At 41.8% G+C, this 17,492-nt stretch overlaps 1 protein-coding gene across 4 annotated transcripts in view; it reads right to left on the bottom strand.

Moving 5' to 3' along the window:
- Positions 1-4,805, bottom strand: part of WDR11 (WD repeat domain 11) — a 47,267-nt gene extending 42,462 nt beyond the window's left edge. For all 4 annotated transcript variants that reach the window (XM_063338849.1, XM_063338848.1, XM_063338851.1 and 1 more), the window contains exons 1-2: positions 4,408-4,805; positions 2,968-3,079 (exon numbers count right to left, since the gene is read on the bottom strand). In XM_063338849.1, coding sequence (XP_063194919.1) covers positions 2,968-3,079; positions 4,408-4,493 — 198 coding nt within the window. In that variant the 5' untranslated portion in view covers positions 4,494-4,805. The remainder of the gene's footprint in view (positions 1-2,967; positions 3,080-4,407) is intronic.
- Positions 4,806-17,492: the final 12,687 nt, after the last annotated feature.

Consider the following 17,492-nt stretch of genomic DNA (forward strand, 5'->3'; position numbering starts at 1 on the left):
AACCATACTTTTAAGCTACCATCAGTCATGCAATTTTAAGGTATGTGGCAACTGTGCTGCATGACTGCATGGTTGGTACTTTCAAACTACATAAATCAACAATCCTTGTTCCTGAAGGCAATTACAACAATCCATAAGTATACGTTATGAATATAAAAAGTTTACTCAAATATTTAGAAGAAACTAAATGGCAATATTTAAGGTTCTGCGGGCATCTGCAACCTTATACCCACTGATTTCCAAACAAATGAAAGTTGAGAATTCACTATCCAACTTTTATACACATCCTAAAACATGTTCTTTTCCTCATCTGTCAAATACAAGTATATTATGGTATTGGGGAGGAAGGAAGTTTAGTCTTTCATCTATATGTTGTCTCATGTCAAGCTATTGCTGACATTTGCTATCTTTTAGGTTCTTTTCACCATATCGTCACGATTGATTTCCACATACTTCTTTCTGGTTTGGGATTTCAAGCTGCGTGGGCTTGCAAGTCGGCAATACTTATGAAAACTGTGTGTCTTGAAATGTGAAACATTCTGCCTACAAGTCTCCGAAGATTATAAGGAGATAATACTGACTCCTTCCTTATCTATTCAACATAGACTTGTTTTGCTATCTGCTTTAAAAGTGAACTTCTGCCCCTACAAGAGACGGAAGACACTAACAGAATAAAGAAATCTTAATGCTAAACTATTAGGAGTTTACCTACTACAAAAATGACGCTGTATCTAGCTGGCTGTGTGCTGTCACAGTACCTGACGGAGAAAGTACCTGAGGCCAAACACAACACTTTTTGCAGATATTGAAAGCGTGACATTAAAAAAATAGAAACAGAATTATCATTAGGCACCGCTAATTTTGCAACATGAATTAGATTTATAACGGCATTCAGAGCACTGTAGCCACCTTTGTGCTACCCCTCTCAGAGGTGTGACCAGGATGCTTCTCAAAAGCCTAGCTAAATAAATTAAACAAATATTGCACACGCACAGCAAGCAATCTTCAAAGAGCTCTAGCTATAAAGCCAAAGTGTGTTTCTACCAGAATAACAAAGAATTCTTAGGAGAATCTCCTCTACCTGCAAATTCCAGTTTTGCAATTCCCGATTCCCTGCTGTTCCAAAAAAATTACCCATGAGGTTACCTGCATGTAGCTATGTAGCTATTAAAAAAAGTAATTATAGAAATCTGCAAAGCTATTTCTTCCTCAGGTAAATATATGTTACTTTGAAGCAAATTCCAAGTCTGAAAAACATCACTTCCCACAGGAGGAGTTGTCACCAAGCTATGACCAACAAAAAGGAGATCTTTAACGCGATCAGTCTCACCCAGAGCTCATGCAGCTCTATCACCATAAGCCCTCTTTTCTCATTGTAGTCACACTGCTCCAACAAAACAAAATCAGACATAATCCAATCCGTGCTAAGCTATCAGTATCCCACAAACACCATATCGACCTACGGACCACTGACATGGATCCATTTTCACTGAAACCATTACCTGACACAGTTATGAGAGCCAAAGGCCAGGAAGCATTTAAAGAAAAACAGTTAAACAGACTGCAGAAGGATTATGAAACAACTGCTTTTCTCTTTGCTTTTTTGTTGCAGATAATGGTGCATTTTGAAAATTTTCAAATCTGAAACATGGGGTTTGGGGGAGAAGATACCCTGTAGGCTGAGTTTGCTGCTGTGAACCTCTACTACAAAGAGTTTAAGTCAGACGTACAGTAGATTTCTTACAGATCCCCTCCAGCTTATTTACACTTTCAGCATTTACAAAAAAAAAAAAAAGAAATCAGTTAGGGATCAAAGGAAATGTCATACAAATGTACATAAAGGTATCATAGTCTCACAATAATTTCTCATATAAAGCCTACTTCTCTTCGTTCTTCCTCCTCATAAATAAGTCATTTTCTTACAGTCTATTTCTGTTAATAAAGCACTAGATAGTAGTTTTGAAAAATCATCTTATAAATTATATAAAAACCATTTGGACTTCAGCATTTGGTTTCCTATTGAAATAACGTTACTTCTCAAAGCTAGTGAATGTCACCAAAGTGCACTGAAATGTTATCATTACATGGATCAAAACCTAATTTTGCTACAACTTATTATCTAAGCTAAGTGTAAATTTTAAAGCAGAGTCATCGTTATAGCTGCTACTTCCGTACCACTTACATTTTCTATTTTTTACACAATTATAGACACTGGAATAGATTTGGTCATGTTAAAGGGCAGCTTGAAGTCAACTGAGGCTGAGGGGACACTTACCCAAATAAGTTGCCAAAAGGCAAGCAAAGGTATTGACTCACAGAGTGCTGCTTACTCCACGGTTGCTGTCGCGGACACACCTCTGCTCTGAGATAACTGAGAAATAACCCTCCTTACTGAGAGTCACCTAAGTTGCCCCGCAGCTGTCACCAGAGAGACTACTCATAACAGCGGCACAAGTTCTAAGTTGACAGCAATGCCTGGGCAACCCTGAGAATGCTCAAAATTCACTGAAAGATTTGGGCAAATATACAAACATGCTGGAAGAAATCAGTTTTTGGTCCTTTGTGACATTTTAACACTATTATTTTTAACACATCACAGCACACAGTCTCAAAAAACAATGTAAAGTATCTCTGTTGAAACCTAACCCTTCCACCTTCCTTTTTTCCAGTCAGTTTCAAAATTCTCTCTAATCAAGCAAAACTAATTCCTAAACCTTACAAACATTTTTAAAAGCTACAACGTCATTATCTGTAAGGCTCTTGACAAAGATCTTGTAGGGATCTGTATTGGTTTTGCCCTACCCAATATTTTCACCCAGGATTTGAACAATTTATTTATTATTATTAAAAAAAGTGCACTTAATTGGGCTCTGTAGCAGAGAAATAACATCAAGTATTTACAGTTATTTAGAAAAATAATATATACACCAGAATCAAGTAATATACCTTAAAACATGTATGTCTCACCTTGACAACACTAGCTTTGTGTCTTTCCAAAACCTGTAAAGTCTGAGCAGTATTGGCATCAACTATCAGTACAAGAGAATGACATCCATATGCAATCAAACCTTGCCAGCCCCTAGAAAAGCACACATCATCATCAAACAAGAAAAAAGAACAAAAAGAACTTCCCATCAAGAATAAGGCTTTTTTTTTTTGTAAGTTGAGTGCATGCTACTAGACACAATCATCAAAGAGTAAAAACTATTTAATAACATAAAACTCAAAAGCATTCTAAAACACCGTTGCTGCCCTGTCTGCTAAAGCATTCGCTGATGGAACCCTAAGCCACCGCAAAGCGCCTCATTGTGTCCACCTATAACAATCCCCTTCTGTAAATTTAAGACACCACATAGGAATTCACAAAGAGCATTCCCAAATTTTATATATAAGCACACAGGTAAGCAATATATTTGCAATTATATAATTAATTGCATTTTTTTTATTTATTTATTTATTTAGACAAAAAAGGAGCATGTGAACAATGATTACAGTTATAGTGCAAATCTGCTGAGGCTTGTCTGAGTTTAGGAGGGGTTAATGCAGCCACCGATGACAATTATAGAGCTGTGGTGAACACCAAGCAAGCGGGATCAGTCAAAGGAGAAAAACAAAGTTTCAAACTAAGAACTCCAGAGAACTGCAATGGTCACTGCTCTGTGAGCTGACAGATGTAAACACCACGGTTTTCAAAAATTACTTGGTTCAGCAGCTATTTTGTTTTATTTCTGTCCCTAAGATTCAGCAGTATTAGGTTAAAGCTTCTCAGCACAGCTGGGTGAAGTCACTGCTCAGAAAAATTAATACAAAAAGCAATATGCTTGCTGGCTTGGTACATCACCTCTCAAACTATAACAGGAACAGAAACCAGAAGAAGCTGCTCTGATCTCAGCAGCTTGTTGCACCAACAAGACCTCTGCCCGCAGAAGCCAATGCCATTGCTAGAAGGGACCGGCCCTCACTCATCCATGGCCATGGCTTTGTTCTGGATGGACAGATGGATAGTGGCACCTCCACCGGGCTCCCTGCCCGCCTCCCCGCCCAGGAACGGGGCCCGGCAGGAGGAGGCTCGCCTGGGACACACCAGCACTACCGCTTGCAGGGACAAAAAAAGGGCCCGCGTATTTGCGGTGACGGCAGGGCACGGCACCCCGGCAGGCGGGCACAGCCGACCCTCCGCAGGGATCCGCGGGCTGAGCCTCGGCACCTGGACACGTACGAACGTCCCGCTTAAACCCCCGTGCCTGTGGGGGAGCGGGCGGAGGCACACCGGGGGCAGGCAGCGGGGAGCCGGGCCCACTCCGCGGCTCCTTCCCCTCAGCCCGGGGGGCTCCGCGGGGAGAGGCTCGCGACCCCCCAGCCGCCCCTCTCCCTCCCCCAGAGCCCGCCCGCGGCCCGGCCCCTCACCAGTCCGCCGCCCCCCTGTTCGGGGCGCTGAGGGCACCCGTCAGCGTCCGCGCCGGCAGATTGATGTTCACCGTGAAGCGCTGCATGGCGAGGCCGGGGATCGCCGGGACCGGCGGGGCGGCCCGAGCCCGGGGAGCCGGTAGCCGAGCGCTCCGCGGCCCTGCCCAGGAAGCGCTGCCTCGGCGGTGCCGCCGGTCCGTGCCGCCGGGGTCCGCCGGGGCCCCGCGGCTCGGGAACAGCAGTTCCGCCGCCGGCCGCCCCCCGCCCCCCCGCTCGGAAGGGCTGCGCCGGGCCCGTCAGCGCGGCGGCTGATCGCCTCCCGCCATCTCGGGTTTCCAGCCCGCCCCGCGGTGCCTCCGGGTAACGCCAGAGCAGCCACCCGGGCCTGGGGACACGGTGCTTCCTCGCTGGCTTGAAATGATGTAGCCTGGGAGGAAAAGGCGCCGCGGGGTCGCCAGAGGCCCCGTCTGCCTCGGCTGAAGGGCTCCAGAGAAACCTGAGCTTGTTGTCAGTCTGGGACTTGATAGCATGAGGGGTAACGGCTTCAAACTGCAAGAGGGGAATTTTAGATTAGATATCAGAAAGAAATTCTTTACTGTGGGGGTGGTGAGCCCCTGGCCCAGGTTGCCCAGAGACGCTGTGGCTGCCCCATCCCTGGAGGGGTTCAAGGCCAGGCTGGACGGGGCTTGGAGCAGCCTGGGCTGGTGGGAGGTGTCCCTGCCCAGGGCAGAGGGTTGGAACCAGGTGATCTTTAAGGTCCCTTCCAACCCAAACCATGATTCTGTGGTGACTGGGCTGCCTGAAGTTACCTCAGCATGCAAAGGGCTCCCTGCCAGATCTCCGTGTGCCCGCGTGCCGCAGGACTAAATCCAGCAAATTTCTTTCACCATAGTCATTCACCATTTCTTGGTGCCATACCTAATGCAACCAGTCTTCCAACCTGTCCCCAAGCTGCCGCTCGTGCTGGGCAAAGCCACAGAGGCTGACACATCTGCGGGCAAGGACGCCGCACGTTTGCACTGGAGCACACCAGGCTGCAGAGCTTTGAAACATCCAGAGCTTTTTCTCTCTGCCACAACATCAATAAGGTGGCCAGAATCACATGGCTCCAGGCACATTTCCTGACATACGGCCACTGTTTGGGGGTTTGTTTCTCTTCGAAATAGAGATGGCTTGTAATGGTTTATTTGGTTTTTTTTGTCGTGAAAAAGATGCCACTAGATGGCCAAAGTTGTCAAGATCATAATGCCAGACATGTTTTTGCAGTGCCGCAGTGTCACTTTGTCACAGAAGATGCAATAAGTGCTGCTCCTCTTGTTTCTTTTTCTTTTCTTTTTAATCACAATTGAATTTGTGCAAGTGGGAACTCAAGAAACAAACTGCAGCTGATGTCCTTCCATCTCACTTCTAAAGAAATCTGCTCATGAAACAGAGTACATTGCTCCATACCATTTTCGGGTCACTTTAATATTAGAACTAATTTCTCAAAACCTCCTTCTCCCAAAATTTCTCTCCTTACCCTTAAAAGCCGAAAAATATTTTTTTCAAGAACTGCAGCAATATTTTTTTCCTTTGTTACCATTTGAGGATGACATGATCTACACCTCCAGAAATCAATTTTGTGGGTGCCTAAGTAGCCACTAGCCTCGTTAATTTTAGCTACTTTTTGCTAATTCTGGGTTTTTCCTCTGTGTCCTTGGACATCCTGCTGGTGCTCATGTTTTGAGAGGGCTTTGGCTGGTTTCTTGGTTTGTTGGATTACGGTTTTGTGAGAAAGCTTTGGAACTTCTTTTGCACATCAGACAGAGGCTCTTCTTGAGAATTTTCCATCCATTTTCTTGACATCAGAAAACCAAGGGATAAATGAAATGCTTGAAAGAAATAGGTACTTTAAGGCAGTTGAAAATAAGGACAAAGGTACCAGAAGAATGGGGAAAAAGGACGAAGTGAGGGCTTGTCATTGTCACCAAATGATAGGTTGAAAAATTAAGAATGGTTTTCAGGGTCAGTGGGGTGAAAATCAGGGTGCATCAGTCAGAGGAATACATACTGAAGATTTGTCAGAGGGATAGAGAGGAGTAGAGGAAGAGGTTTGTGAACAATGATAAGGATCACTGGAAGAGCTGCAAGGAATAAGAATGTTGTGAGATGTTAGAGGGGAAGAAGAGGCGTGCACTGGATGAACTACGTGTGGCTCCTGGGATCCATCCTCTTTAATATCTTCTTTGTCATTTAAACCGTTGCTAAGCCAGAATGCAAAATACTCACGTCAAGGCACCGAGTCCTTTCATTCATCTGTACAGACAATGATGCGCTTTTGATTGCTGTACAAACAATAAATATCAAACTTTAAGCTGTTTAACTGCATCATCAGTTATTATCATTGGATCATTGGATCTGATAAAACCTATGGGACTAGCAAATGTCCAAGATGTGATACCCAGAGGGAGAGGCTTCATTCCAGAGGGCTTCAGCTCCAGTTGTCCTCACAAAGTGTGTATGGAGAATGAGGTTGTGGGTGATCATAAAAACCGACAGAGAAAAAAACCTTCCAGTTAAATAAATAATGAGAACTATGATTTTATGTAGCTTTCGGCTCATGATTCTGAATAATTCTTCTGTGAGTTTGAACATGAAGAAGTGGGACCAAGGTAGAGATATGTGCACAGAAACCTTTTAGGTTTCTCTTTTATATTATAATAATTACTGCAGGAATAATCCTGTGAAAGCTTCTGGGACTTCTTTAATTTCCATGTCCTTAAGGTAGAGCTCCAGGAGCTCCTAGGATCCACCACTGAACCACCATGGTTAGAGACTGCGCTGTTGCATGCCATTATACAAAACCCAGTTTGAAATCAGGCCATGTAACTAATTCATATATGCTATGGGGCAGGGTTATATTTGCCTTACAAACTATGTTGCTGTTGCCTTAGTGTTATCATTTCTACTCTATGCATTTAAGGCTTCTTAAGTTCTCTCCTAATTAAGTGTCCCTTGTTAAATGGGAGCCAACAGTGAGGACTGTACACAGAACTGATGCTATTCTATTGGGGCTCATCCAAAAAGCACAAGATTTGCACAGTTGTCCTTTGCCTTATGCAGCTCCACAGCTGTGTGGACACCTCACCTAGCCCCAGTATTGTGCCATGTCCTGTGCACCCATAACTGGAACCTCCTCAAACGGTCATCAGACATAAGCTGCCCCTCTGCACCTCGAGGTCACCGAGTGTAAAGGCAGGTATGGTACAGCTGCATCACATCACAGACTCTGCGTTCAAGAAAGCCATGCAGGAAGGCAGTTCCCTTGAGAAGACATGCTCTCCATCACTCGACCTGACATGACACCGTCTTTTCTCAAGAAGGCAACTGAGAGGTCTGCCTTCAGCGTCAGCGGAGAATGAGGTCCTCTTTCAGCAAAGCGCTCCTCTCCAACAAAGAAGCCTGAGCAATCACATCCTTATGCAGCAAAGCACGCGGTACGACGAAACACTTCAGGTATTTCTAAAGCTGCACTAAAGAAAGGGGATGGAAGCATCTCAAGGCATTCCTAAACACCGGTGGAATTCAATGTGTCCTGCCTTGTTTTGAGTGTTAATGTGGATAACTATTATTTAAAATCAAGCAAGTGGAGTTTTTTTGCAAAGGGAATGTAACAAGTTGAGATTCATTTAATCACAGCCTAACTTTTTAATCTTAAATAGAGATATTTGTCTTTCATGTTAACTGATGAAAGATATTCTATTTCTGGGACTTCAGAGTCATGCTAAGATTAACATAAAAATAAAATCAATATATAAATTTCAGAGTGTGAAATAATTGGCACCTAGAACCCTATCAGCTTTATGCAAAACCAGATGTTTTTGAGCAAAGGCTCAAATACTTGTTTCCTTTCCCAAATGCTTTCAACTCAAAAGCTCCAAAATTATCCAGAAGCTCTCCTCCAAGTGAGCACGTGTGGTTTAATCCAGTTCCACTGAACTTGCTGGGCATGTAAGTGTAAATTTTCAAAGGAGCAAACTACGAAGAGAACTCTAATGACTGCCTGCAGTCTCGCTTTGTTTTGACTAGGTGTCATCAAAGGAAAAACCGACCAAGTGGTCAACTGCTTTTCCCCAAAAATATTTTCCTCAGCCTTAAGCATTTCTCTTTTTCTAAGGGTCCAAAAAGATGAGGACATGTAGAACAAATGATTATTTTATTTACAAATTAAACTTCATTTTTATATGCTGGTTTTGTTCCATTTCTTTCTGATTCCATCCTAGCCTCAAGTATCTGTGACTGCTCTAACGCAGTCACTGAGCGCTCTGGCCCTTCTCTTTCCTTTTGTGTCCTTTCTTTGAATGCTTCTGCTGATGAACATTTGCCCACCTCCCTGAAATATATTGCAGTAACTGAGTTCACAGCTGGGGTAGATTTGCAATTTGTTGTTAAGGAGAATTTTCATTAAATTTAACTGTTTGGGTTTCAGGTGTGATTTCAGGAAATCTCATTTAGGGACAACTATTAAGAGAATAGCCCAGTGATAGACCAGTGATGCTCCTCTTGTGCCTGGTAAGAGTGATGCTGGCAGCCTCTGCCAAGGCTGTTTAGCTCTTTTGCGGGCAGAAATCTCACCTCACTGGTGTCTGTTCTTAGTGTGCAGCTCGGTATGTGTGTGGGGAGACCTGGAACAAGAGCCAGAATGTAGTCAACATGAGAAGAGCATGAGGACATGAGAAGAGCAGAGGACAGGATGAGCTTCCTACTGCAGTATTGCTGGTGGTTCTGCATGACTCACGCTGCCTGTAGTTGCTGGAGATCCTGTGTGTAAGAAACAAATTGCGTCCTCTGTCTGTTTTAAATGCGGACGTGTGAATTTTCCTCTTCTCTCTGCCTTTGTTAGACTTCTGTGAAGGGAACTCAAGAACTATTTAGGAGTTGGAACCATTCAGCGTAATGATGCTGGGCCACGATATTGGGATGGCTTGATCCTCTGAATGAGGGGTGAAATGAATCACAGAAGATTTCAAGCTTTTGTAAAAAGAAGAGAGGATTATTGCGTTACCCAGGCAACACCTCTTCCAAGTGTTGGTGCCATGAAATAATTAACTGAAATACTCTTGAACAGGTAAATTACTGCTGCGTCAACCTTGAGTGTCATAATAGTTCGTTAAATACTTTGAAACACAGCATCAGAGAAGTCGTAAATAAAACAAAGAGAGGGCTAATGAATAGGACAGAGAGCTCAGTCTAGTTCTACCACGAACTTGCCAATCTCTACATCGCGCCACCTTATCTAATGCTGACCAATGCAGTCCTATGCATTGAACGGTACCCAGGGAGAGAGAGTTTATCAGAATCTACATTTCTCTGTCTCATTTCCCACCCGGTACAAGATAAGGAAGCACTTTTTTTCTTCCGCATTCCTCTTGTGTGTTTGGTTTATGAGGCCTTGAGGCAGGGTTTCCCTGTCACTCCGCATTTGTACAGCGCCTCGTGTGCTTGGAACTCATGGAAAGTTCCAAGTTAAATTGCAACGTAGAGGCCCTACGTGAAAATAGTAAGGTAAAGAACAATGGTGTTCCCATCAGTCCTGTAATATCCTGTACACTGACAACGTGAAAAATCTCCTGAGAAATACGTCAGGTAAAGAGTCATATATCTGAAATATGGGTGTAATCACTCACGGACACAACGAGGGAATGAGGATTCTAATCCTAGATATCCACACTCAATGCCCCTTTGATCGATTTAAACTTCAAAAATTAGGGTTTTTTTCCTAAGAAGGGAAATCAAAGTTTCCACTAACATAAACGTGAGCTTTTTTGGTGGTGACTGTTGCTAAAGTTCAGACACTGGCTCTTGTCCCCACATATCTGCTGTGAGTAAGATTGGGAGTTTTGTGCCTAAGATGCTAGGCACTGTGCAGTGGATATCCACGCCACTAAATGATCCAGCAAGTGGGTAAAAGGAGAGAAGCTTAGAGTATATCAGAGCTTTGGAAATATCCTAGCAATCTGAGAAAGCGTTTGTTTACTATTTTATTAGGTTTGTACATAAAGTAGTATTTTTTGTAGCTAATAAGCAATTTATCAGCACCAGTGCATTATACTCTTAGAGGATAAGAGTGACAGATGCCTAGCGATGGGAAGCTGGTATTTGAAATCTATGCGAAACAATGCAGTATACTCCAGACTGATAAATCAATCAGTGTTTCTGACAAACCGATGTTCCATGACATAAATGTTTAAGGAAGAAGAAATCTCAAAGACGTGCTTCATGAAAAAATCATGGAAAATGAAGTAAAGACTGATTTTAAGAGCCATCTGCAACTCTATGACTACAGCTAATGAAAATGTGAATGTAGTAATTTACTGAATTTGACAAAGTGTATATTGAGAAATAAAAGTGTCCTCATGTATATTGCATATTAAACGGATGGAATTTTAATTCGTGTTATTAATGTTTTGGGTTGTGTGGGTTTTTTTAAACTAAATTCAGAAATTCATATGTCCAGAAACCACGGTAACGGTGTATATCCTCTAAAGCGTTATTAATTGCTGCGTGTAATATATCCTACATATCAGTATTTCCATTAGATACAGCCCACAAACGATTCTTAAGGGAGCATAAAGCTTCAGTTATTCTTATTTCATAATGTATAACATTTTCATTAAATGGTCTTCACGTTCTTTGGAAAATTATATATTAGGACTTGTCCAATTCCAATGTCCAGTGAAGTTTGGCAGTTGGTGTCAAAGTATGGCCCTGCTTCAAGGGTTTAGATGGAGGACATCCATGGAAAATCTCAATGTGGTACAAAGCGACCGTGGATGATTCAAGCTGCAGCAGCGCAATCTGCATGGGGCAAGGAAACAAACAGCCACTTGAACCGTGATGATCCCTGCAGCCCCGTCGCTCCTGCACAAACCGGGATGTGAATTCGGTGGTCTGGCCTGGTTTATGACTAAGTCATGCTGTGGAGTCTGAGCCTCTCAACTCTTAGAAGCTCAAAGGGTGTTTAAAGCTTGGTAAGAGGATATAATAGAATCAAATAAAAGGCTAAGATGGCCTGTGAAAGATAACGTCCCTGTTTAGACACAAATAGCATTAGCAAGCAGACAGTGACATTATTTAAGGTAAGATTTTGCTCACCACATCTGATGGGCCTCCAGTCCTCGTGGCAATTACTCAGCTGTCAGCTGATACCATGGATGACTATTACAGGTTATGGATGTATTCCCACTGGTTCCTCTGAGAGGTACCAGCAGCTTTAGGTACTAGTTTCTGATAAGGCATTAAATATTCAATCTCATTTTTTTCTAATAAAATAGCTTTTAAGAGTGTTACACAATGTTGTGCTGTGAGATCGGGGTTCTTTGTTGAACCTTACTGCTCTTTTTTGAAAAAATGTCCTGAAAATTGCTCTGATCTCTTTGGTATACTGATATATATTAGGTGGAGGACCCAAGCCTTACAGGTAAGCAGAAGTAAAAAAATAGAAGTTCCAGGGAAATTCTGGAAATATGATGCACAAAGCTTGTTTTCCTTCTTACTCAGCACAGTGCTGACCTGTGACTTCTCTCTGGCTGTGCCATGATTTCTTTTTCCTCTGGAGTAATTATAAATTCATCACAGGCAGAAAGAAAATGTGCCGGGTTTGGAACACAAGGTGTAAGCGCACCAGAGTTCCTGGTCAGCTTGATTCGGGATTTGTCACTTTTTCAGCTTAAGTAGAGCAAAGAATGATCACCTAGGAACCAGTCTGTAAGAATCAGAAAATCTGGCAGAACAAAGTTATATTCTATGCAATCCGTGTATTGGCAGCAGAAAAAACATACCCAGATTTGTGACAGTCAGAGAGTGATTCTACACAGCTGCTGGAATCCAAATATTAAATAAATATGTTTTTAAAAAAATCAGCTCATGAAGTTGGTTCTGATGACGCTTTACAGGCGACTTCGCAGGTTGTGGCTCTCGGTCGTGCAGGGGAAGGACAGTGATGGGTCCTGGAGGAAGGAATAGCAAATGCCCTTTGAGGTTTGCTTTAAGGATGAAAGAGGACTCCGGAAAAGGCTCTGAAAGCCAAGCAGGGCGGTGAACAGCCTGGAAACGCGGGTTGCCGGTGATGGGACGCTGTGGGTTTGGATGGCCTTCACCTCATCAGAGGGGAACACGGCGGCCTGTGGGACAGACTGGCCAGAGCAGGTAGAAGGCAGCTCTGCAGGATCATCACATGTCTGAGAGGTGGAAAGAACTGGAAGTCGATGGCAATTAATTTAGATTAGAGCCTGGGAACCATGGGAAAGGGAAAAATACGTGGTAGAGGAGGGAAGGCAGGTCACAAGGGCTTTTTCTTCAATAAGGCTGACTCCGGCCACGGCTGTTTTTCACACTTTAAACTGCTTTCTCATGTGCCATTATGTTAATGAAAGAAATCGATTGATTCTTAGTGCTTTTTCTGTGGTGGTGGGTTACTGTTCAGATTTCAGATTTTAAAGAGCTTATGTAAATGTTTCCCATAAGTACAATAATTATTTGATCTGACTTTGAAATACTGCTGAAAAAGCAAGTTTTATGATTACTGATAAAGGTAATGTAGAGGTAAAAATCCTCACAAGACTCATCACATTTGACATATAAAGTGTCCTGATCTTATAAATGTCTGCCGGGTAGGAAATGACTTGGCTGAAATACTGCATCTATTCATAGACAAATATTGAGTATCCATACATGAAAATCATCCTCTGAAGAGTCCATTTAAAAAAATACTGACACTGGAGTAGAGACCAGACCCCTGCCTCACCAGCTATGAATAAAATATATTCCTTCCATCCTGTTTAAGCGATATACGTTGGTTTATATTCTGCAGCATCAGCAGTATTCATCTATTTTTCCCTCTCAGCGAAAGTGAGAGAGTTGTGTCTTTGCTTTATTGGTGTTTTTTTTTAAAACGGTCACATCCTCTTCTTTAAAGGAGATTCTTTAAAATGTAAAATTCTTCTCCCAACATGCAGTGGATGTCAGAGAAATAATAATAGCTGTTCGTTTAGTTCATTCTCCTATATGCAAGACACAGTTTCGACTGGCTTCAGCCGTGTGATAAATTGACTTTAAGGCCTTCCGTCCTGTAGCGATATTCCCATACCTAATTTCATTTACTTTTCCATTTCTGACTTTTCTCTCTTCAGCACAGAAGAAAAACAAAGGCAGATTAAAAAAAAAAAAAAACAAACAAACAAAAAAACCACAAAAAAAACCACACACAAAAAAACCCAAAACCACACACCAAAAAAACCAAACCAAACCAAACCAAAAAACCCCAGGCCTTCAGAGGTTGGCATGAAATTCTTTTTAGGAGTTTTATCAGTTAAAGATATCTCATGCCTCAGAAGTATGATCTCTGTTCAAGTGGGAATTGGGATGAAATGCAGGACTAAGAAATCTCTCAAATCTAGGACTTCTACAAGGATACACAGTGTTCTTCCGTGCCTCATTAAGCTTGCCTGAAATGACCCAATCAGTGTTGAAAAAGTTCAGAACGGATAAACTACTTGAGAATTTTTATTTTTGTTTAACTTGACTCATTGTAGGGTCATAAAGCAGAGCTATAAGAAATGCACGTGGGAACTAAATTTACAGGGCAATTTATATAGGAATGCACAAATGTGTAGTGATTTTTTCACACGAGTAACATTTGGAAGCATCTGACAACTGCTTTTTCAAGACAAACTTACGTGGAAATAACCTTTAAAAGCAACACTGCATAAGGTAATTTAAGGAGTCAGATTTTTCCAGAGTGGGAGGTGGTTGAGGAATTTAAAGTCTACGGCATTAAGTGAGATTTTGTTACTTGTGAAAATGTACCTCTATCTCTCTCTTGCAAAAGATTTTCAGATTGTTGCCCTGAAACTCTGCCACAAAGGAGTCACTGTATTCCTCTACTGCAAATACCAGGGATGATTTCAGTTTTCTGTTGTTTCTCCTCTCCAAAGTAGGACTCCCATGAGATCAGGAAGGAAGGAAGGAAGGAATATATTCAGTTTGAAGCCAGTTCTCTCAGGCCGTATTTACAATAATATACTTGATGACTGGCATTCTTAATGGGACATAAATTGTGAGAGTAAGAAAGCTTTATTTCCAAATATAGTTATATGTAACTATTTCTTTTCCTCCCCCCCATAAAACAATAAACCAAATTTCGCTCTAAGTCAAGTCATCAATTCTGACAGTGCTGAGTGTTACAGAAAGTACTCATTTCGCTTAAAATTACAGGTGAACTTTTGCTGCTGCATTGATCATTTCTGTACCTACGTCCTGGAGAAAGTGCCCTTTGTGCTGCGTGCGTGGGCTGGCACAAAGGGGCATCCCTCCTGAGGTGCCTGCCACTGGAGCCTGCCCATCCAGCTTCCAGTTTGTTTTCCTAAATTGTGGAAGTGCTAACGGTAGGTTGAATACAAAGCAAAACTGTTTCTCTTCCTTGGATTAATGGGATACTTGCCCTCATTCAACCAACAGGCAGTTCACTTATGCCCTTGTCATCTCATTTTGAGATGCGTTTGTCTGCAAACTTTACCAGACCTGGCAAGTTTAGATAAAATATTTCTGTACTTCATTATGCTAAAACCCCCTGGATCCCTTATAATAGGATTTTCACAGTATCTCCAATATGGGAAGCAAGAATATCCTTTTCCTAGGCCAATGACCTGTATTCATCTCCCCTTGAGAAGGAAGTAATTGAAAAAATTACTACTGCCAAAATTTGCGTAGTTTAAGGACTATCTATTCCTTAATTCTTACTGTGTATCATTTGATAAGTATCTGTACTGATGACCACGTGGCATCAGTATACTTGAGGCTTTCAGTATGGGAGAAATGATTTTTCTAAGATTGTTAGCGCTCGTGGTGGTTGTTGGAAGAAGAATATTTTATGAACTCACTTTGGGAAAAAACAGTGAGTTTCAAGGCTTATATGTCTGTACTAAAAGCACAGTATTTAATGTCACGTAATTCCCAGCTTCAAGAATTTAACGTGCAGCCAATGTAAACAACAGGTGGCTGCTTGTGGTAGCAATGGAGAGAGTTACGTTTCTGCATGCTGCCTGGGATGCAATGCTCAACACATCAAGCACTTCTCGCATACTTTTAAGAAGCAGAGACCATCTCAATCCCTTCTCCTCTCTGTCAATGTGTACAAAGCATGAAAGAAAGGAAGCTCAATGGATTTGAGAAGCCCCAATCTGCAGAGCAGTCAAATGAAAAAAAAAAAAAAAGTGCTCACATTATCACACTTTAACAATTAAAGCAATATTTGATAAATTGTAGTAAACACCATGCATATCAGAATGTTAGTGCCTCCTGCATACCGTGGGAAGATGATCAGTTCTCTCCAGTCCCGGGATGAGGTTTGTTCACACAATAATGTTTGGAATTCATGGAGTGCCCTAACTCTTCCAAGTCAAAGGTCTGCATCCCTCTTGGAATGTACTCCTGGACACACAAATGGCATCAACCCTGTTTTAAGCAAAGATCAGTTGTATGGTTTTGGATTTTTGGGGGTTTTGGTTGGGTTTTGGGGGGTTTTTTTGTTTTGTTTTTTTTTGTTTTTTTTACAAAGGAAAAAGATTATTGCAGTATCAGAATGAGGATATGTTTCCTGAGTCTGGAGAAACGCTCATGCCCTCTCTCTCCCAAGGAAGCCATCATTCTCATTTCAAGAGGCAGCTAGTTCCCTAGAGCTCAACATTTCCCTTCGATCATCATTTCATCACCCAAAGAGGCTGATGTCATGGTCCATGGTTAGAATTTTGCACTTGGAACTCAACAAGCCAAGCTCCACAACCCAGGCGCCTGAGAAGCTACAGAAGTATCAGACCAGGGACAGCAGGGAAATTCAAAACGTGAAGGACTACAAGAAGACAATGAATCGATGCTGATCAATGTGACTAAGAGCTCCGCTGCTATCAAACCAGTGGAAACATGGGTCTGTGGTAAATATAATTTTCATAGGCTAAGTCTTCAGCTACTCTTGAAAGGCTTCCTTCATTTTGTTTCCTGTTCCCCTGCAAGCTGTTTCTTCCAGCAATTTTGGAATTTCTGCAATGAGAAGAGATCTGATATTCAGTTTTAATACAAATTAAACAGCCAGTTTTTCACTGACGAGATCAATAGATTTAAAACTGTGAGCCCAAAGCACCTTTTCCCTGCTTATCGATTCTGTTCCATCTTCATCCTTGTATTTTCATGTTCATTCTCTTTGTCCCTCTTTGCTACATTTTGCACGTACTGAGGAATATAGATTTTTTCATATAGTGGCTTATTGTAGATGAGTTTTCCATAATAAAACAGTTCTCTAGCTCCCTACTCTCCACAGAATTTTAAATAAAATATCCCTGATTTGAAGACGGGATGATCAATCTGAATCACATCCCAGATGTGCAATCTTCAGAGCAGAAAAATATTTTAAAAAATAATAAATATTTAGCATGAGTTATACAATATTAAAACCAAAGGAGATTTGAAGTCAGAGTGGTGATATTTACGAAGCTTTCTCGATTTTTATACCAAAAAATGTTTAACCTGTTAACAAATAATTTCTCAAATAAAACCAGAAGTTCCTATATCTAACTTTCTAACTTTTTGTAGAAAGCCTCTCTGAGATTTTAATATGTACCACTCAAAAGTTCTGACTTGCATTTGGACAGGTGAAAAGGACATCTTACATTTAAATTTCTTTTGCTTCATAGATATGAGTATTCTGACTTTTTAAAGCTTTCTAATAATAAACCTTTTTTTTTTTATTATATCAAATATAATACTGATAGCCCTTGCAGAGCCATTATCAGCCTAGTGGGAGTCCAAATCCTCCTGTCTCTAGTAATAAACCCCTCGGTGCTTACTTACCCAACTGAGGTTTCCCTTCAGAGAGCTCGGGTGCGAAGACCTTTTTCTCCATTCTGCCTTCAGTAGAGCAAGAATTGCTTTCTCTCTGCAAGAGGAAAGGCAGCCAAGGTAAGTTGCATTCCAGCTCCAGGAAAGGAGGAGAAACCTTCCAGAAAGAGAGAACGCGCTACCACAAGTTAATCTTTCTCTTACTTGAATATAAG

The sequence above is a fragment of the Chroicocephalus ridibundus genome, chromosome 6 (assembly GCF_963924245.1).
Source record: "Chroicocephalus ridibundus chromosome 6, bChrRid1.1, whole genome shotgun sequence".
Taxonomy (NCBI): domain Eukaryota; kingdom Metazoa; phylum Chordata; class Aves; order Charadriiformes; family Laridae; genus Chroicocephalus; species Chroicocephalus ridibundus.